Genomic DNA, 21781 nt, shown 5'->3' with positions numbered 1-21781 from the left:
AAGGGCACATTTGTTCCCTTACTTTGGGGCTACATTGTGCATCCAGCATTGTGCTGGAAAGTTAGATAAGATGGGCCACTAAGTGGACAGAGGATTCTGGTCAACCTATTGTGTAGTTCACACCTGGGTATAATTTTACCAAAAAAGAACCTAAGCGCACATGGGTGTGCGTATTACAAAAAAGGAGAAAAAGTGCCTTCTATGCATTGTGGGTGTCTGTCACCCTGTCTTTGATATAACTTGCCCATGAAAATCATATAAGGTATTTGAATTGACACTAGTTTGGGAGGTTCAATGCCAAACTTTCCCTCTGGAGCCCTGTGGGGCATTTCCTGTTTGCATTCTGGAGTGTGGCATTGGGTTGAAGACTTGCTGTCTTCTGGGTCGTAGGCTACATTCCTGTGACTATGTGGTGGTGCTTGTTTCTTTTCTAGGCGTGAGCAGTTCCACTCTCCCTGGGAATTTCCTGATTGGATCCCCTCTGTCCTGAAGTGGACCTTTCTTTCTGAGAGGTGAGTGGCCTCATGAAAGCCAGCTGGAGTGGAGAAAGGGACATGGACCACCATGTTGGGTGAGTGGTCTCGGAGGAGGGCAAATTGTGGCAGTGGGCAGGTAAGGAAAGGGGAGCATATTGTAACAGGAACTCCCCCCTTTGAGGAAAGGTGGTATGTGCCAAGAGAATGGGTGCTACCCAGCCTGCTCCTTTGGGGTGAAGGTACACACTACTGCTCAGAATGTGACTCCACCCATATTTCCCTTTCCCTCCCAAAGGGAAGCAGGTGACTACCTCCCTGGGGAGACCAGATCCCCGCTCTTCTCCGTTAAACGGGAAGGCCTGCAGGAAGACAGCAGCATCCTCTACCGCATCAACCGGTATGCTAGGTGTGGGGAAGGCTCTATGGCACTTCTTTGTTGTCCCCATCCCCCTAATTTGTGATCGGAATAGACTCTGTATAAATGTGTGTATTTGCAGAATGCTGGCTGGGTTGTGTGGCTGGGCAGAAAGTGGTCATAGAAGCAAGGGTGGGTGTCTAAGCTGTTTCTGGATATCTGGATAACAGTGCTAGTGGCTGTGAGACCCTGCCTGGATTTCCAAGGGTCATGCCTCCCCCCCAAAATAGAGGGCCAGAAGAATGCCAATCAGATGAGAGGTGAAGATGCTCAAGAATCCAGTTTTTGGACTAGAGATCTGGTCCAAAAAATCCACATGCAAAGATTTTTCTCCTTTTCCTCAGTTGTTCTTTGAGCTCTCCCTCCTCCCTATCTCACTTGATAAGTCCACATACTTGCCCATCAGGCCCCTACAGGTGATCACTTGGTTCTGTTCCCTCTCCAGAAGTCCATCTCCCCAGCTGTTGTTCCATGTATCATCAACCTGTCTCCTCTGACTCCTTCCAGCTACATTCAAATAAGCAGCTGTCTCAGGAAATCAACCCTCAAGCCATCCTCCCTCTCCACCTTCTGCCAGTCTTCCTTTTGCCCTGTGTCTCCAAACCTCTGGAGTTCACTTCCATGGCCTCCATCTTATCTTCCTCCAACTCCCTCCAATCTTGCTTTTGTCCCTTCTGCTTCACTGAAACTGTCCTTATGACAGTCACCCACTGCTAGTTTACAAGGTCTCTATTCTGCCATGCTTTCCTCCTTTGTGACCTCTTTGCTGCTTTCAACACCATTAGCCAGTCTCTTATTCAACCCATTTTATATCTTCAGTGTCTGTGATTCTGTCCTCAGCTGCTTTTTAACTGAGTTTTGCCACTGGAGCAAGCTCTTCCTGCCTTTTTCCTCTCTCAGTTGGGGTTTGTGGTGGCCCAGGGCAGCCCCAGTCCATTTAGGGAGGAACAGAACTAGAAAACATAATCACTAAGGATTCTGTAGCCAGAGTTACCACGTAAAGAAAGTTTCATTTTCAAGTTCTAGGCTACAGTCACAAAGTCTAGATCCTATCCAAATGTTTTGCCCTAACTCTGTAGACCTTTCTCAAGGGAATAAAATAAAACTAAAAAGTAGTTAACTGTCACCTAGAACTACTGAAATGCACTTGGAGCAGAATATCTTGCTCTACTGCCTAAAAAATACAGCAAATATTCCTGCCTAAAGCTCAAGGAACTGTAAACTAAGACAAATGCAACCTGCCACCTGCAGAGTTTATCTCCATCTAGATGCCAAGACAGGAACAAGAGTTTTTTTTAAATAGTCTGGTTTTTCCAATCAGCCAGCTGTTATTCTGATCCCCAGTTACCTCATTACACCATTTCATGCCAAGTTATCTGTTTCCTTTTCCCTTAAAGGCACCTATTGTTTCAGCCTGTTCTTTGTTAAGTCTCATAGGGTGCAATCCTAATCAACTTTCCAACATTAACATAGCTGTGCCAATGTGGCATGGACTGCATCCAGCAGTGGGGAGGCAGTCAAGGGGGCCTCCTCAAAGTAAGGGCATGTTTGTTACCTTACCTTGGGGCTGCACTGCCACTAGGTCAGTGCTAGAAAGTTGGTTAGGATTGTGCCCATAGTTTTGCTAAGGACTGGGATACTGATGTGGCTGAGACTGAGTGTTTCCCTCTTTTCTGTTCATGTTGTTATGATGCTTATAGTTTTCGATGGTCTCTCTATAGTTCTGTGCTTGGTATTGTTCCCTCACCAAGACCTGCGTCTGGTCAAAGTTAATCCGATGTCCTGTACTTTTGTTAAGCTACTTCTGACTTGTCAGCCTGCCCTATCTGCAGTATCTTTGGTATTCTTTTATTCTAGTACTAACTGACCTTTTGGCCGTGCCATTTTGGCCGTGCCATTTAGGATAAACAAAAAGGGAAAAGGCTCATAAGGATGCACGTAAGGATGGTTGCAACTGGATGTAAGCAAAGCTTGGCATGAGGCAAAAGACAGGGTCCCACCCACCCCCCAGTTCTCTAGAGTGGCCGTTTTTATTGTCTGGTACCAGTAACCCATCCCTTCCCCCACTATCCAGCCACTTGGCACTAGGTGATGACATCACTGCCGAGCACCATGGCATCTGGCCATCAACTACATCTCCTTGCTCCTGCCCACTTGCCCTGCCTGTGCAGGTTGGGCATCTCTTATATGGAATTCCAAAATTCAGAGTGTTCTGAAATACAGAACTTTTTTGAGCATCAATATGACTTTTTTATTAGTTTGCCTGAAGAAATAAAATCACAAGCTATGTTTTATGCACAAACCTTGTTTTGTGAACAAAATCGTTAAAAACATTGTATGAAATTACCTTCAGCTTTGTGTATAAGGGGTATATGAAACATAAATGAATTTTGTGTTTAGACTTGGGCCCCATCCCCAAGATATGTCATTATGCATATGCAAGTATTCCAAAATATGGAAAAATCCAATATCCAAAATGCTTCTGGTCCCAAGCACTTCACAGAAAGGATGCCCAACCTGTATTAGCAGTTTACTGCAATTTTATTGGTCCTTTAGCTTGTCCACCAGCCCAGGCTGGATTCAACAATATGTAGGCTGACCCTGTGAGCATCAGAACCAACAACCACCCAGAGTGCTCTGCCTTAAGTAATCGGGGGGGGGGGGGTCACCTCCCTAACTGATTGGAGCAGTCAAGGCCAGCTAAGGCCTACTGCCTGGAATGCATCTCCATGCATCTCCTGGTCAGGTGGCCTAGAGTGCACCACAAACTGGCACATGCTGATTTGAGCAGATGGGCTGGTTAGGGGCTGTGGCTTCTTGAGGCAGGGATGAGCAAGGCACCAAATGGTGCTGCCATCCTTAATGGCAGAGGGCCCAGTTTTTCTCCACAGAGAGCCCCTTTCTTGTCAAACCTAGGGGTTCCCTAAAAAGAAATGAAAAGGGTTCACCCTAGGGCCTTGCTCTTGGTGCTCTCTGGTCATCATTGACTGAATGGTGAGCATCATCTCAAACTCTGCATGGCCCAGACTGAATGCCCTGTCTCTTGACAATGATAGTCTCCTACCCTTACTTTTTCTTTGACTCCTCTCTCTCTCTGTGTTGATGGTACTATGTAAATAATGACAACTCTGTGCCCTGAGGGATTTAAAATCTAGGCATGGACCCCTGGGAGACAGCAGGAAGAGGGGAAGGAGGCCACAGTATGGTAATATGCTATGAAACAAAACTTGGCTTGTTACCTTCTGTTACCTCAGATCTGTGGTAGGCACCTTTGGGGTGCTAATGACGAACTGGGACACCTTTTTCAGAAGGGGGCTGAAAACAGTGTTGGTCTGGTTTTACTTTTCTGCAGTCAGCCCCTTTCCTGTCCTACCCTGAAGAGTTGGATGCCCAGTGTTTTCAGGGTAAGGCCTGGGGGAGCTGCTCTCTGGAGTCGGGTTGTCTTTGTATGCACCTCAAAGGCCTCTGGGTTTAGGATCTACATTTCTGATACTTTTCCAGGGAATAAAGGGAGCAAAGTGTTTGTAGAGCCAGGAGTTTGAGTCTCAAAACCCCATTTAGGAAAGCAGTCAGCCAGTCAGGATTGAGTCCCAGTAGTCTCCATCCTGGGACAGTCCATGCTGCCCTGCCTCCCTATGGCTTGTTCTTCAGAGGATCTGAGTTCCCAGAAAGCCTGTAGTTGTGACAGGTTCTGCAGTGTGCCCTCCCTTCCACGGGAGAGGGCCTTCTTGTTGAGTCCTCAGCCCAGCTTCCCATCTTTTTCATGGGAAGCTGCCTCGGCAGGCTGGCTGGAGTCAGACCCTGTGGTCCATTTAGTGCTCTGACTGGCAGCAGCTCTCCACAGTCTCTTTCCTAGCTGTACAACCTGGGAACCTCTGAACTGGAGATCTTCTGCATGTATAGCCTGTGCTTTGTGGCTGTTTAATGACTCCTCTTTTCTGCCTAGCAGGTTTAATGCCTTGCAGCCCCATGAGGAGCGGCTGGACATGACCTTCTTCGTTGGGGGCCCTGTCTGGGCCATGGAGTGGTGCCCAACCCCTGCAGGCTCTGTGGCGTCCCAGTACTTGGCCATTTACTGCAACCCTTCTATGGATGATCAGCACAGTTTGGCGGAGATCTATACAGGGCCAGCTCTGCTGCAGCTCTGGAAGGTGGGGCCCATCCAGCAGGCTACAGGGTGAGTGGCAGGGTAGCTGTGTGTAGGGACAGGCTGCCTGCATCCCATATCCCATCTGTCCAGTTCTGACATGGCCTCTCTGCTTCACCTGGAATGGTGCAAGCAGCTCAAAGATCAATGCCTCAGCCAAGCCTGGAGTTCTTTACAGGCCTGTAGGGACCACTGGATGTAATTGACAAGGGAAGATGCAAGGAGGATCAGTTGTCATGGGGTGAAGAGGTGAAGGCACCGCTGCTTGTGGTGTAGCCTGGCCCTGCAGAGTTTGCTCTTAGTTTTATACTAGTTGCACTTTTTGAGTGGATTTTATTGTAAGCCCCTTGATTTTTTTTTTTATGAAGGAGTCAGATAGAAACCTTGCTTCTGCTGCTAATTGTAAATAGCAGGTGAGGTCCTCTTTCAAAATAGTTTCCAGGAGGAGAAAGGTAAATCTGGCCATATGTGACACATTTCAAAAAGGTGACCTTTCTCCCTTTGGCTAGTGGAGTCTTCCCCACCCCCCACAACATGCTAGAAGCTAACCATCTCTTCTTTGAAAAGAAACACATGCCCAGGACCTGTCCTTGGAGTAGTGAGCAAGATTGCGTTTTATCTTATGGCCCCTCCCCAGGTCGACTACCAAGCCTGGGCTGGCATATGCCCTTGCCACGGACCACGGCTGCATCTGGGACATGAAGTTCTGTCCAAGTGGAGCCTGGGAGCGCCCTGCCACCCGCTGCAAGGTAAGAATCAGGGAGGCTGCAGAGTGGGAACTGTAGATTGGAAGCTCACCTTGGACCTTGCATGAAATCTGGGGGACGGGGTGCTGAGGCATGTGCTTTCCTCCCTACCTTTAGTTCTTGTTTGTTGCTTGCAGTCACCCCAGATGAGCCGGCTGGGGCTGCTGGCTGTGGCATTCTCTGATGGCAAGGTGTTACTATACAGTCTCCCTCATGCAGAGGACCTTTATTCCTACAGGACAGCCCAGGTAACAGGTAGGAAGAGCTGCGACATCATGGGGTTGTGACAGGCAGACCCTGTCTGGTCCAGCACTTGCCCCAGTCTAGAATGGAACTGGGCAAGGCAAGTGACCCCAGCTGATGACCTCTCTCTTGCCACTGGCCCCTTGTCTTCCATTACTTGTCTGAAGCTCCCTCCATTTAGGGTAGCCTGGACAGACAGTAGAGGAGGTCTTCTGCCCCAGGAAAGGGCCTTAACCAGGAGACAAGCTAGATAGTGGTCATTGGAGTGGCTGCAACCATTTGCTTGGAGGATACCTGGCGTTGGTCTGGTGAGTGTCGAGGTTTGTGCCATCCAGGATTCAGGACACAACCAGTGTATTATGAAGCTCAGGGATAGCTGTTTGCTGCAAGTGTGGCACTATAAGTCTCTGAGGAGGGAGGCCAGATTCTGCCAGGATTTCCTCTGCAAATGACAGGCACCTGGCACATGTTACCCAACTTGTAGTGACGAGTCACTTGTGGCGACATGCACACATCTGCTCCCAAACAAGTGTGTATGTGGTGCACTGTCGCAAACTTAGGGGGGTTTGGGGTGCTCAGAGTTCTTGGTTCTTGAACCCTAAAGCCCTCAAGGCCCCCCTGTCCAGTAATACTGCCACCACCATGTATGTGCCAGTGCCTCAGTCCAGGGACACTGAGACCCTCTAGGCTTAACTCTATCCCTTGCAGGCACTGAGCTCTTTCTCCAATTAAAGCTTCAGTCCTCAAGTCACTAGACCTCAATGAGCACTTAGTAGCTTGCTGAACGACTAGGCAGGATTCTGAACCTTTGTCCCCAACAGACAATGAAACAACTTGGTAAAAGACATTTTAGTTTATTAAGTACATAAGGTTACATAAAGCAGTAAATGCTAGAGGCATAAACATCTAGGAAACATAACAGCAATAAAATAATAAAGCTAGCTGGTTATCTCTATTAATCCCTATCTCTCACCTGGGTCAGTTACTCTTGTAGATCTTTTAGCTCCAGGCTACCTGTGAGGCCAGATGCCCATGGTGGACAATGGAGCTCACCACGTGCAAGATGTTGCACCCCAAAAATTCTGCTCAAGAAGAACAGGACACACCCCTTGGAGCACTCATTATTATACTTCTTATGCTGAGGTGACTTCATACTTATTTAGACTGTCCAATCAGAAACTTTTGAGGACAGAACCTTCTTGGAGTGGGTCTGGTTGCTAGTCCTCCTAGATCTTATCCCTCCCAACTGGAGATCCACAGCTGCATTCCATTCCAGCGCCCCTCAGTCTACTGAGGTGTTAAACATTCCAATGGGTTGTAGTTCTTGTTGTCTGTCCTTTCTGGCAAGCAAAGGAGAGACAACAATCTTTTTGTTTGTTTACTCACATTCTTGCAGCTAGGAACTGCTAGCCACTTCTCCGTTACTGACTTAGTTTGGTTCAGGCTTCACATGCTAACCAAGGCCTAACATGTACATATCCATGACATGCACCCACGTCCCAACTAGGAACAAAAGGGAGTCGAAGCTTCTGTCTTAACTGAAACAAATACTTAGCTTTGTGAGGGGATGAATTGTCATAGTTAGAGAGAAGGGTGTTGAGCAGTATAGTCACAGTAACTGACATTGGCCAGGTGCTGCTTGAGGAGATAGAGGAGTTACAATGTCTACAGGAGAATTTGCAAGGAGATGCAGCCTTGGTGGCGCAGTAGTAGTAGTAGTTGGCAACCTTCAGTCTCGAAAGAGTATGGTATCACGCTCTGAATGGTGGTTCTGGAACAGCATCTAGTGTGGCTGAAAAGGCCGATTTGGGAGTGACAATCCCTTCCACACTGGGAGCAAGTGCAGTCTGTCCCTGGTCTGTCTCCCTGGCCATGGGCCTTCCTTATTTGCCTCTTTGCCTCAGTCTGTTGGCCAAGTGTCTCTTCAAACTGGAAGAGGCCATGCTGCCTCCAAGCAGACCGCTCAGAGGCCAGGGTTTTGAGGTCCATTCCTAGTGGACACAGCACACATGCAAAGTGCTAGTATTTCTGGGATCTGGTGCGGAGGGTGGTTGTTTGCAAGGATCAGACTGTAGGGTGAGGGAGAAAAAGAGTCTGGAGGAAAAGACTGGGAAGCGGGCCAGGTCCCAGAGACACAGTTTTGGAAGAGGGAGCAGAAATTAAGTAGAATGGCTTCAGAGTTACAGGGAGTGAGGGAGGACAGTTACTTGTTCCCTGTGGTCCAGTGACTCTGAGGATCTCACCAAAGGCTCCTGAGAAAACTCCACAGTCAGGGAATAAGAGGGCAAGTCATCTTATGGATTAGCAATTGTAGACCTGGATCATCCTGGTTGTAGACCAGGAAACAGAAAGTGGATGTCAGTGGGCAATCGTTACAGTGGAGAGAGGTGAAAAGCAGTGTGCCCCAAGGATCAGTTTTGGGACTGGTGTTTTTAATTTGTTCATGTATGATTTGGAGTTGGGGATAAGCACCGAGATGGCCAGGTCTGTGGCCAATGCTAAACTTTTCTGGGTTGTGAATAGAGTTGATTGCTCCAGAAGGCTCTCTCTAAACTGCGGGAACGGGCAGCAAAATGGCAGGTGTGTTTCAGTGTAAGTAATGCATATTGGGGCAAGAATTCAAAATTTCACATACACTGTTGGGTTCTGAACTGTCTGTGACAGATCAGAGACAGATCTTGGGGTGTCAGTGGATATCTCGTTGAAAGTGTCGACTCAGTGTACAGTGGCTGTGAGAAAAGCCAATTCCATGTTTGGGATCAGTAAAAATGAGATTGAGAATAAAACAGCCAATATTATTATGCCATTGTACAAATCAATGATGAGGCCACATCTGGAATATTGTGTGCAGTTCTGGTCACTGCAACTCAAAAATGGATATAGTGGAACTGGAAAAGGTGCAGAAGAGAGCAGTCAAAATAATTAGTGGGGTGTGGCACCTCCCTTATGAAAGGCTACTGCATTTAGGGCCGAAGGGACAGAAGGCTTGTGACCAGGAGTGGCGGCAAGATTGAGATATATAAAATTATGCATGGGATGAACAGAGTGGATAGAGGGAAGTTGTTTTCCTGCTCACACAACATCAGAACCAGGGAACATCCAATAAAATTGACTGGCAGGATTGGAACGACAGACAAAAGGAAATATTTATTTAATCATCATGTGATTAGTCTGTGGAACTCCTTTACACAGGATGTGGTGATGTCACCTGGCCTAGATTCCTTTAAAAAAGGGATTGGACAGATCTATGGAGAAAATGTGCATCACAGGTTACAAGTCATGTTGACTATGTGCAACCTCTGGGTTTTAGAGGAAGCCTCACTCTGCCAGATGCAAGGGAGTGGCAACAGGATATGGGTCTCTTGTTGTCTTGAGTGCTTCCTGAGGCATCTGGTGGCTCACTGTGAGATACAGGAAACAAGACTAAATGGGCCCTTGTCCTGATCCCACAGGGCTCTTTTAATGTTCTTATGACCTTATAGGAACATTCTTGGTCTTGGTGAGTTTTTCAGAGTACACTGATTCACCAGGAGGCAGATCTCCAGAGTTATTTGCCTTATTCTGTTGTAAAAATAGAGCACAAGCAAAGAATTAGAAGCAGGTTGTGCCGTCAGTGGATCTGCACACAGAAAGGATATATGGGAGTAGTAAAGCTGCTCTTAACTGACTTGGGGTCTGAGGCTGCTGGAGCATTGAGGAGCTCCAGGCTAGAGAAGCCAGATTATCAAAGAGGGCTATGATATGAGTTGCAGGTGGCTGCCTGGCGTGCAACTAAGAGGATGCCTAAAGAATAAGTGGTGGTTCGCAGTTTGGGATCAGGTAATTATAGAACAACTGAGGGATCAGAAGAGATGAGTCCCCACAGGTTGAGGCAGAGGAATGGTGGGAGGTCTTGGGGCATAGACATAAGTAGGCAGGCACAACCACTCTGGTGTTGAGAGGCCTCATTGCGGCCAGCTGGACCAAAGGGGCAACCCAGATGAACAACTGAGGGTTGACATAGCAGGTTATGTGGCAGAAAGGCCTGGGAAGATGCTGGGTGGTGTAAGGCCTCTAGATGACGACCTCAAGCTACCAGGCTTTCATGACTGGGTGACCAGGAAGGCAGTTTGCTGCTGGCCTCTCCTGTTGTGCTCTGGAGTCGCGCAAAGCATTTGCATGGCTCACAGCATCTTCCTCCTTACTGATGCAGAGAACTGTGCATGTGAACTCTGACTGCTCTGCTTATGAGCCTTTAGGATGGAGGCAGCCTGACCTGAGTGATAGGGATCTGGGTAGCCTTGTTGTTCAGCACTGACTGAGAAAGATGAACCCGTGGTTTCCCCTCCTCCCCCCAGCTGTGGAAGCAGAGTTGGGCACTTGTAAAAATGTTAGGTTCTGTTGCTGGTGGCACCATTTCAGCCTCCCTGATTTCCCACCAGGGCATGGAGAAGCTGTGGGTGCTGATGAGTAGTCCTCTTGGATGCCCTAAAGCCTACTCCCTTCCCAGAGCAGAGAGAGTCTTCACATCATAAGAACATAAGAACAGCCCCACTGGATCTGGTCAGAGGCCCATCCAGTCCAGCTTCCTGTATCTCACAGCGGCCCACCAAATGCCCCAGGGAGCACACCAGGTAGCAAGAGATCTCATCCTGGTGCCCTCCCTTGCATCTGGCATTCTGATACATAGCCCACACATGGAAAAGCTGCAGTCCAGGCCTCTCTGGTGTTGAGGAAGCCTCTTGTGTCTCTCTGTGCTGCGTAAGGAGGAGTCGATGACCAACAAAGGATCACCTCCCTGCTCCCCCCCTCCCCCGCCTGGTGCAGTGTGAGCAGCCTGTGTGCTCAGCCAGCTGCATTGGGTAATGATGCTTGTAATTATCTCTGTCTGTAGGAATGATGGATGACAGTGGCTGCAGTTGCAAGATTGGTAGGCACTCAGCCATGGCCTCTTTTGTGCAGGGGGGTGATAATGGAGAATTGAACCCCAGGGACTTGAGCCCCCCTGTGTCTCTGCTGCCACTTCATGTGGAAGAGAACACACATGTGTGCTGTTTACTGTTGCTCCCTGCTAACCTCCTAGTGTTTTGAGTCTCATAAAACCTTGACAGCCAGCTGCATAATTGAAATGCAAGCGGAGTTTGAGCACTAGAAGTCCTGGATAGCTCTTGTGACAAAGAGCTAGCAGTAACCCCCTTCACCTGAAATATCCTGAGCCCATAGCCGCAAGATATGCAAGCAAGACAGTGCATAATCTGGACTTCTGTCTTTGTCATGGTTCAGCAATCTGTTCCTCCATAAGGTTTTAGATGTTTATGTTTTGCAGTATTTTCTTCCTGCACTTTCTGTTTGATCCAGGACCTTTCAAAGCAACTTACCAGGAGAATTGATTAAAAAGCTGAAGTAAAACATCCAGCTTGCGCAGCCTGGTGGAAACATAATTATATCATTGTAGAGAGAAAAACATAAAACTTCCCAAAATTTATTTCAAAACATTTTTACCCTGTCCTCCTTTCCTGTTGCAGCCCAAAGTAACTTACAGTCAAAACCCAAACACAACAATTGCAACAAAATGTGATACATAACTAAAGCCATCTAGAAATCTACAATCGCAAACAATTTAGTGTTATCCACAGGCAAGGAGCACAAGTGTAACACATGCCTGCCCCCAGCAGCACCCCCATCTTTATGCAAAATGGGAAAACCAGGTTTTCCTGTGTCTCTTGAAGGAGGTCAGAAAGGACCCTGTTTCTGGTGATCAGAAGGGGCAAGCCCAAGGATTCTTCCCAGGGCATAGTGGAAGGCACATGTTTGGAAAGAGACCTGGCTACTTTAACCTGAAACAGACTTGGTAGTCAGTGCAGTTCACAGAGATTTGGGGCAACATGATCCCACGCAGAACGCATTGCAGCTGTCCATCTGGGGCTTGACTGTCACCAAGGCAGACTTCTCTGGGAAAGACCAACAATGTGCTGATCAGTCAGGGGTGTGCCATCCAAAGCAAGTTCAACCTGCCCCTCCTAGTTTCTCAGGGCAGAGTTGTTCCAGAGCCAGTCATGCTGCTGCCAGTGGTGGGTGTGTGAGATCCTAGGAGACAGGCAGGATCAGGTTGGAGGAGAGCCCTTGAGGCATCCAGGCCCCAGAGACCACTTCAAGGCCATCCCCAGTCAGTGGGCTGGCATGGGCAAAGGCGCTCCAGTTAGACCTCCAGCTGGTACAAAATGGGACACCTGGAGTTTCCAAATGTTCTTTAAAAGCAGTGTCGCATAGGGTATGTTGCAGTTGCTAAGTCTGGGTGGCCTAGACTGAGCAAACTGGAGGACCCACAATTCTGTGGGCGCAAGGAGATGGGGGCATCATTCCTCCACTGTCCCTCTCCTCCCTAATTCCAGTCTAAGGCTGCAATCCTATGCACTCTTACCTGGAAGTAAGTTGCACTTGAGACAGTGGTACTTGCTTTTGCGTAATCATGCGTAGGCTTGTGCTGTAATGTTCTCAGTGAACTGACTTTGGCCATGGGGACTACCCAGTGATCAAGCAGGTGCACTGTATGGCTGGAAGGTTCCATGGGGAACCACTGTCCTGTCTGTGGCATTTTTGCTTGTACCTTTGTAGGGAATGTTGGGGAAGGTGAGATTCACAAGCCTCTCTCAACCCCAGGACTCCTCTGCGCCTGCATACTTAGATGAGTCTTCTTGATGTGTTCCAGATAGAGCAAAGGGAGACTTTCCTGTTCAACTGTTCATCAAGTTCAACTGGCTATATGGCTGGGCTACCCCTCTTGGTGCCTCACTAGGAAGACCAAAAGGTCTTCCTTTTTCCTAAGACCTTTTGGTCTTCCTAGTGAGGCACCAAGAGGGGTAGCCCAGCCATATAGCCAGTTGATGCCTCAGGTGGCAGCAGTGCTCCCCTCCCTGTTGCTGCCTGATTGCCTCGTCCTCACGTCCGCTCTGAACTCAGGAGTTCAGGGATAGCTCCCTCCTCCAGTTCTGGCTTCCTAAACCATTTCATGTAGATCAGTGGCTTTTACACTTTTAGCACTGGCACCCACTTTTTAGAATGAGAATCTGTCAGGACCCACTGAAAGTGATGTCATGACTGGAGTGATGTCACTGAAAGTGATGTCATGACATCATCAAGCTGGAAAATTTTCAACAATCCTAGGCTGCAATCCTACCCACACTTACCGAGGAGTAAGTTACTTTCATTGTTAAAAGCATATACATAGTAGCCTGTTAAAAGTATATATCTGTAGCATTTCCCCAAATGCTGTCATATACCATGGTAGCATCAAGTCTAATGTATTAAAAATAAAATATTGAAAGGAATGGGGACCCACCTGACATGGGCTCGCGACCCACCTAGTGGATCCTGACCCACAGTTTGAGAAACACTGATGTAGAGAGAGTGCTTGGGAGCAGAACAGTTTTTCCTGAGACTCACCTGGTCAAGCTGCTTTGCAGATAGCAGCAACGAGTGAAGATGGCCAGGTGGGAGTGCACTGGTGGGAGTAGGGCAGCAGCAGTTGGCCAAAACTTAGGTGGGACAGTGATGCAGAAGGCCTCATCTTGAGAAGAGTGTGGCTCTATCTTGTGGCAAGGTGTTGGGCTGTGTTGCTTGGGGGTTAGTCCCATGCAGCTCCTGTGTTTTCAGTGAAAGGGAGAGCCTAGGCTTAAAGCAGGCCTTCTAGTGTTGGATGGGATAAAGAGTTATTCTGGATCCTGCAGGGGTTGCATCTTGTCTAACATGATCTCTCTCTTTCTCTCTCCCCCCCCCATCCCCAGATGGGCCCTCCCCCCGGCATGCCATCTGCAAGGTACGTTCCTGCATCATCAGCACTTGTGGCCAGGCAGGGGCTAGAGGCACAGGCTCTGCCTTGAATCCTTCTCCAGACCCAGGGTGGAATGGAGGCAGCGAGGTCTCTTGCAAGGCAGAAAGGCTTTTGTGGATCTTGCCCAGGCCCCTTGTTTTCCACTCGTCCCAGGTGGGGTGCAATTAGGTGACCACTCTGGGAAGACGAGGAGGCTCCCCACCTCCCATGAGGATGCCATCCCTCAAAATGTCCTCTTTCCCTGCCAGGTGCGCAGTGTGGCCTGCCTACAAGTGGGCTCCATCCAGGCAGGGGGCTCTTCTGATTGTGGGCAGTGTTTCACTGTGGCATGGATGCCAACCAAGCCTCACCAGCACCTGGCAGCTGGCTTCTATGATGGTGAGAGGGAGCAGGAGCAGAAGCGTGGGGGGGGGGTCTGTCTCACAGACCTGGCACCATACCTGCTGTCTTCCCTTCCCAGGCACTGTAGCTCTGTGGAATCTCCCCAGCAAGTCCCTACTGCAGCGAGTGCGCCAGCCAGATGGCTCCCTCAAGCTCTACCCATTCCACTGCTTCCCAGCCCACGACCACGCTGTTCGCAATATCCAGTGGTGCAAGGCCAACAGGTGGGGCAGTTGGAGACTGAAGGGTGCCATGGAGTGTGCAGGAGTCAAGTGCCCACTCCCCCCCCCCGCCCTGTGGGCCAACCTGCTCTATCTGGGTACCCTCTCTTTGCCTGAGCAAGGCCTGCTTGTTCTCCACTGCAGGTTGGGAAAGGAGGCAGAGGCCTGGTGATCTGGGAATGCAGACACGGCCTTGCCCAATATTGCTCTCTCTACTGGTTGCAGCTCTCCCTGGCTTCTAACTAAGGCTCCATCCTAGCCCCTGCAGTCCTTTTCAGTGGAGGGCTGGCAGGGCTTGAACTTGTGGGCCCTTGTGCAAGCCAAGCCCATGTCCAGCCCCTGAGCCCCAGCCCCTCTTGTCTGCTTGTAGCAATTTCCTGGTGACTGCAGGGAATGACCGCAGGATCAAGTTTTGGGACTTGCGTCGGCTGCATGAGCCTATCAACAGCATCAAGCGCTTTTTGAGCACGGAGATTGCTTGGCTGCTGCCCTACTGCGGGATCACGGTTGCGCAGGACAACTGCTATGCCTCGTGAGTGTGTGTGCACATGTTCTTTTGCACTGACCGTCAGTAGTCAAGTCCTGGAACTACTCACCTCTGGCTGATAGTGCTCCACATTGGCCTCTCTCAACATGGCCTTTGCTCCCAGGCAGAGGGAAGGGGAAAGGATAGCACCCCCCCCCCAGCTCTTCAAAGTTGTAAGAAGTAGACAAGGCCAGCTCCACAGAAAAAGAGATACCTTGTAGGATAAACTGCTCACCTCAGTGCCCACAAGCACTCTGCAGTGCTAATCTGGAATTTAATCCAAAGGGCGGTTGGTTAGTTAGAAGATGCTGCCAATGCTGTGGCAGCATTTGTCACTGTTCCTGATGATAAAGGAACATTTAAGTTGTGACATCAAAACTGTCTGCAGAGGTCACTAGGTGAGAGACACAAAGTAAATTTCTGGCATTCTGATTGAGAGAGGGGCCAGGCTCTCCTGTGCATTTGGGGCCTGAGGGCCCAATCCTATCCAAGTTTCCAGTACCAATGTAACCCTGTCAATGGGGTGTGTGCTGCATCCTGCGGTGGAGGTGAACTCATGAAGGTTTGGGGCTGAGTTGCAGCTGCATTGGTGCTGGAAAATTGGATAGGATTGGACTCTGAGCCTCCAGTGGTTCCCAACCTTTAGGAGCTCGTGGACCACTGAGGCAAAAAATTGGAATTTTTGTGGACCACACTACTCCCCTGCACACACAAAAATGCAATTAAATTTGTAGTAATTAGATAATATTTCTTAGCGATTTATTATTTATAGAGAAGATTATTAGGTTAAGAACATAAGAACAGCCCTGCTGGATCAGGCCATAGGCCCATCTAGTCCAGCTTTCTGTATCTTACAGTGGCCCACCGAAAGCAGGGTTGCTGCTTTTGTTGCCAGCTGTGGCTGCAGGTGGTCTGTTCTCTGCTCTCTCTGATGGTCCTTGTGAAAGCATCTCTCAAGCGAATGCCTCCCCCCCCCCCATGGGTACCAGAGATGGCAGAGAATGGACTGCCCACAGCCATAGCTGGCAGACAGTCACAGTCATTGGTGACAGACAGGCACCAGACCTCTCTGGTGGTCTGTGGGGGAGCACTCGCTCAGGAAGAGACTTGAAATGATCAAAGGTGATCTTTTTGCTGAGATCTTGCAGACCACTTCTCAGGGTCTCATGGACCACCTGTGGTCCCCGGACCAGGGGTTATGAACCAGTGCTCCAGATAGAAGGTGGCAGCCTTCCCCCCAAACCATTTGGATGTTCTCCCCTGCTGCTCAGTCTCTGCTTTTGCTCTAATACAGATTTCCTCCCTAAGCAGAGAGAAGCCAAACCTGCCTTCCTCTGGCTTTTGAAGATCTTTTCATTGGGGTAAGGCAGGGAGGAAGGCCTTGTAGAGTTTACCCTTCCTGGCAGCTAAGTTTATTTCAGCTGACAGATGCCCCGTGGGGAGACTGGCACATCCTTGGAGTATTCAGCAGGACTCAGAAACCTATTGTTTTATTTGCACATTTTTAAAAGTTGCCAGATGGTGTTTTTAAGCACATTTTTCTTTGCATGGTATTTGTTCCATATGTGCATATTCTGGATGTCAGTGTTTTGCTCTAATGTGGTAAGTGTGACATTAGTGGGGACTTCATCAGGCCCCCATCTGTATCCCACTGGCTGCCTTAGAGATGTCAAGAAGCTAGGAGATCCATTCTTGAGAGGGCCTTCATCTCCCTCAGGCCTAGTTCCCATGTCAACCAATAGCTCCAATGCACATAGGGCACCAGCCACTCAGGTAGAGTCCAGTGACAGGTGTCTCCTTTTCCTTTCAGCTGCCTGGAAGCTGTTCTCAGTCTTCCAAATGAATGGAAGTGGCTTCCAAGTGATAGGTTTTGAGTATGAGATCTTCCTGTGGGACTCTAAGGCACCACTGCTGGCTCATCTGTCAAATGCTTTTCCTCTTGCAGCTTTAAGGCCCGAGAGGGTTGGGCATCAGTTCAGCATCTCCTCTGTGGCTGCTGCTCGCTGTGCCACTGGACCAAGTTTGGGTGTTCAGTGCATTTGGACATCTGGTAACACAAGATGTGTGTGGTATGCTGCTACACTTTCCTGTTCTTCTTGTGTTGCAGGTATGGCCCTTGTGGGATCCACTACTTGGATGCTGGTTATCTGGGCTTCCGAGCCTATTTTGTGGCCCCTCGCAAGGGCACTGTGTGGGTAAGTCTTTCAACCTCTCTTTCCCAACCAATCCCTAAATAGTAGGGTATGGTAACCTCTCTATTAGCCTAGCTGGGCCAGAAGGGGACTCACTTGGTGAAGGAAGTGTGTCCCTGACTTTCTCTGTTTCTCTCTTGCAGAGCATCTCTGGATCTGATTGGCTGAACACTGTGGCTGCTGGTGACATCACAGGGGAGCTGGTGACAGCACTGATGCCTGACCTGTCCATCAACCCCCACAATGTCAAACGACCGTCCGAGCGCCGATTTGTAGGTGTCACTGCCACTGAGTAGCAAGAGAGCTGGACCTTTGCTAGCCCACAGCATTGTGTCTACAAGGGTACTGTAATGTCATTTGTGGATCAGGTCCACAAATGCCTGCCACTGGTGGGCTTGTGTCCCATCCAACAGGCTCCAGCCTAGAATGGAGCAGACAGACAGATTTGCCCCACTGCTGTTGATACTCTGGGTCCAGGTGGGAGGGTAGTGGGATGTCTTATTGCATTTAATTAATGTAGGGGGTAGATTTCTATGCTAGCCTCTGCTCCACCAGGGAAGACAGATGCTTCAGACCAGGTAGCTGTAGAAGAAGCAAACCTGCCAAAGTATGCTTTCAGGGTTTCCACAGGGGAAAGCCCCACCTTCATTGGGGTCCCATGGGCTCTGTTCTTGGTCCCTTGCTTTTCTCCACATACTGTCATCACATCTTGTGGCCTTCAGCACTGCCTGTGTGCAGGTGAAGCCCAGCTCTCTCTCTCCCTGTTCCAAATCCTTGACTCTCCCTGCAATCCCACATCTCCAACAGCATGTCTGGCATTTCAGTTGGGATGTTTCATCATTGTCTCAAGCTGGGGTGTGTGTGTTCAGGACTGCACTCTTTATCTTCTTCTCCCTTTGTGACTGACCCTCCTCCCCTCTTGCATTCTCCACCCGCCCCACAGACAAAGTATGGCTTTGGCTTTCCTCCCCCCTCCCCCCCTCCTTTGCTTCCCACTTTCAGAATGTCACCAAATTCTGTTGTTTCCCCCTGTGCAGTATTGTAAGAATCTGGTCATTCCTCTTTGTTCCCTCAGTGAAAATGCTGATTACAGCAGTAATGAGTAGTAATAGCCATTTACCCCCACAGCCCATCTACACGACAGATTTGCTGCCCTGTGTGCCAGTCAGCAAAGAGACGAAGGCAGGAGCCAGCAAGAAGGCACACGTGGAGGGAAAGACCTACAGGGAGTTGGTGGCCCAGAATTGCATCATCTTTCATGACTCTGACTTGGTGAGGGGGCAGGGGGGGGGCTTCATCTTTCTAACTGGGCTGCAGAGATTGTTTTCACCCACCAGGACTTCAGGTGGGGATGGGGGGAGGAGACACCACTTTGAGGTGCTCAGCAAGAGCCTTTGCTGGGCTGGGGAGGATGTAGGAATGTGCCATGGCTGTCCTTTCTCTCTGGTCTGGGTGTGGCATCCCCTCTTCCGAGACCCCATCCATAAAGACAACCTTCTGGGGTATGTTTCTGGCTGATAAGGGCTCCTTCCCAGACCCAGCCTGACAGCCCACCCCCCTCTTTTTCCTGCCTGTGCTGCCTCTTAACTCTTTGGCTGTCTCCCCCCAGAGGAGTTTCAAGAATTTCTTCAAGCCAAAATCCCGGAAGAGAATGCCGGAGCAAGAAAAGAAAGAGGGGTACAGCCTAGGACGGCTGCAACTGGAGGCTGTCCACAAGGCAAGCCAATGGCCTGTGGAGGGAGGGAAGCAACTGCCATGTCCACTCATGTTGTGTCCCAGGAGTCCCTGGGGCTTCCTCTCTTTGGGAAGTTGGTAGGCAGATCCTGTTTTCCTGACTCCTTACTCCCTTTTTCCTCCCTTTCCTCTCTTGGCAGGTTCGCTTCAGCCCTAACCTAGACTGCCACAGCTGGCTGGCATCAGGAGGCCATTCCGGCCTTGTGCGACTTCACTGTCTCCGGGCATTGGCTTCTCCCCCCAGCCAGAAACTTCAGAGTGAGTGCCAAGCCCAGTTTAGCACCATGTTCAATGCAGAGGAACAGGGCAATCAGCCTGCACCCGACCCATCTGGGCTTCATGAAGCTGGCAGTTGAGTAGCACCTAGGAGAGGGGATGTCTCTGCAGTGGCATGCATCCTGGCAGGTGGGGTGGGATGGGGACATCAGAGGCCGGCTGGATCCTGAGTTGAAGCTGCAGGGTTTAGTCAAGTCGCAATCAGTGAACCTGAGCCAAACCATCAAGACTGAGCCAGGGAGCTCAGGCAGTCACCACTGCTGGGGAGCCTGGGCAGGTGGACAGACACTGAGCCATCCAGTAGTACTTATTGATGGTGCATGCGTATGCCTGCAGACAAGGCCTGAAGGTGCACACGCATGCCCACAGGACTCCTCTGCTGGGTGATATGTGCTTTTATTCTAGCTGGGGAGCTGCAGGCCATACACCACGCAAGGCAGAGGTGAGGGAAGGAGGGCACTTCTGTGCCTTTTGCCTGATTCAGTGGGATTGCACATACCTGTATGGGCTTTCTGGTGACTTGGGGATAAGAGCTTGTGTGAGTCAGATGCCCTCAAGAGCCTTTGCCCCAGTCCTTTGTCCTGCCCTTCCATCACATTGGGGGCCACAACCTTGCTCACATTGAGCTGTTTTGTCGTCTTAACTGTTAGTAAAGTGTGTGTTGGTTTTTAAGGACTGCTTTCCTTCCTCTCTCTCTGGGGGTTGTCTCCCTGACAGCAGTACAGTGGTGCCAAAGGCTGGGGTGAGGGATGGGCCACCCCAAGCCCAAGGCTTGAGGGGGCGTGTCACCACACTGTCAGAGCTTCCCTTTGAGGATCTTCAGTTCCAGCAACTGGTGAGAGCATGCAGCAGTAAGGCCCAAAGATCACCAAAAGGAGGCAGGCTTTTCACATTTAAATCAGTGCAAGAACCTAGAAGGTCGAGGCTGTCATGATTACCCCAAACTTCCAGAATGCTGAGCTCCAGACAAGTACCACTACCCTGGGTGCACTCCATAGTAGGGATGCCACTGCAGCAGAAGACAAAGGGGTGTGGCCATGATCCCTCTGCTTGGTCACTGAGGAATTACCCTCTCTGGTAGTCCATGGACATCCTCTTTGCTCCACATGGTGGGATTTTATCAGTGAGGTGGATGAATCCCATTGTTGGCCAGTCCAGCTTCCTCACCTGATCTGCTTCTTCTCTTGGCACCACATTCCTTTACTTTCATGGTGCATGTGTAGCATCAGAAGGCAACATGGTAGCTGATAGTAGCAGCCAGGGGACAACCTACTTCATGATGTGTGGGTTGTGTGTCTGCTGCAGAAAAGCCAAGAGGGCCATTGTGGTCAACCACCATGGATAAAACTTCCAGGGTTTTGCCTCTTTTGGCCATCAGAGGTTGTGTGCTGGCAGTCTTTCTCAAGCAAAGCATAGATGCTGTGGCTCCTGGTCTCTTCCAGCAGCAGGGGCATTTGACTTTTGCCAGAACCTGTTTTAAAAAGGTGGAAGCCATGAGGCAGCATGACCAAGTGGAAGGCTGGTAAGCATGGCTAGTCTGAATCCTGCTGTTGATGCTTCTTCCTGGACTGGTTTTGGCCCTACCCCCCCCCTCCCAAGAACAGAATTGCTAGGCCAAGTAACACAGGCAGCTTTATTGGACTCACTGGTGCTTTCAGCACTTGTTCAAAACAACACCTGGACACAAAACAACACCTGGACACACACCTGGACAACACTTGCTCAAAACACACACCTTTGTGTGTTTCTGTGGAAGCCCCATACTCCACAAGCAACATGTACTCCACAAGCAAATGGGCATGATGTACGCGTGTAGGTGAACCTTGGCTCACACACTCACTGGGAGGGGGGTAGCGTGGAGAAAGGGTCTTTCCCATGCTGGCAGCAGCAACCCTCTTTGCAGGGGGCTGGAGCAGTGGCTGTGGCTCTTCTAAGATCCTAGAGTGGGGCAGAGAAGCAGCCTCTCCTGAAAGCGCAGCCCAGGCAAGCAGCAGATAGCGCTCCTAGCCTAGGGGCAGTGCTCAAGAATGGCCTGGAGGACCTGGGGTGGGTGAGCAGCCCTCTGTTTCAGTTGGAGTGGAAGGGCTTAAGAAGTGAGGGTGGTCTGGTCAGCCAGCGGTCTGGTCAGCAGCTGCTTTGCCCTGAATAGCTTTGCTCATCCCTGGACATCCACTCTAGGATTTTCTAGCTGCACTTGATGTCCTGTGTAGCGCTAGGAGGACACTTGAAAGGGGACAAAAGGCTGCTCCCACACTGAGGGGGCTCTCCTGCACAGCTGCTGCCCTTGTGTGCAACTTCTCTGAATCTTCCCTTTGAGAGGATGATGGCAGCCTCTCCACCCTCCCCATGGCCGCAGTTCGCCCCCTTGCAGTTCTTCTGTCTGGTCTTTCAAGGCAGAGGTGTAGGAGCAACTGGACCAAGGCCCTAAGACTTGCACATGGCTGCTTCCTACATACACTCTCATAGTCTGACCCCCCAGAGCTTGTCACTGAAGAGAGGCCACAGTTGCATGTTCATGCGAGGAGTACCTGACTTCTTTCAAGGGGCTTTTGGCTGGAGTCTCTTGCAGGCAGGGTGGACCAACACTTACGTGGAGGTGTGCAAGGTTGCCCCA

General features: G+C 49.9%; 1 protein-coding gene across 1 annotated transcript in view; it reads left to right on the top strand.

The window, feature by feature from the left end:
• Window positions 1-19839, top strand: part of GTF3C2 (general transcription factor IIIC subunit 2) — a 31860-nt gene extending 12021 nt beyond the window's left edge. Inside the window, exons 6-19 of the mRNA XM_066623907.1 lie at window positions 435-512; window positions 772-873; window positions 4838-5068; window positions 5676-5787; window positions 5922-6039; window positions 13791-13822; window positions 14086-14215; window positions 14298-14442; window positions 14810-14971; window positions 17073-17160; window positions 17301-17429; window positions 18286-18429; window positions 18767-18874; window positions 19032-19839. Coding sequence (XP_066480004.1) covers window positions 435-512; window positions 772-873; window positions 4838-5068; window positions 5676-5787; window positions 5922-6039; window positions 13791-13822; window positions 14086-14215; window positions 14298-14442; window positions 14810-14971; window positions 17073-17160; window positions 17301-17429; window positions 18286-18429; window positions 18767-18874; window positions 19032-19247 — 1795 coding nt within the window. The 3' untranslated portion in view covers window positions 19248-19839. The remainder of the gene's footprint in view (window positions 1-434; window positions 513-771; window positions 874-4837; window positions 5069-5675; window positions 5788-5921; window positions 6040-13790; window positions 13823-14085; window positions 14216-14297; window positions 14443-14809; window positions 14972-17072; window positions 17161-17300; window positions 17430-18285; window positions 18430-18766; window positions 18875-19031) is intronic.
• Window positions 19840-21781: the final 1942 nt, after the last annotated feature.

The sequence above is a fragment of the Tiliqua scincoides genome, chromosome 1 (assembly GCF_035046505.1).
Source record: "Tiliqua scincoides isolate rTilSci1 chromosome 1, rTilSci1.hap2, whole genome shotgun sequence".
Taxonomy (NCBI): domain Eukaryota; kingdom Metazoa; phylum Chordata; class Lepidosauria; order Squamata; family Scincidae; genus Tiliqua; species Tiliqua scincoides.
The sequence above is the reverse complement of the archived record's forward strand: the minus strand, read 5'-3'. Positions and strand labels throughout refer to the sequence as shown.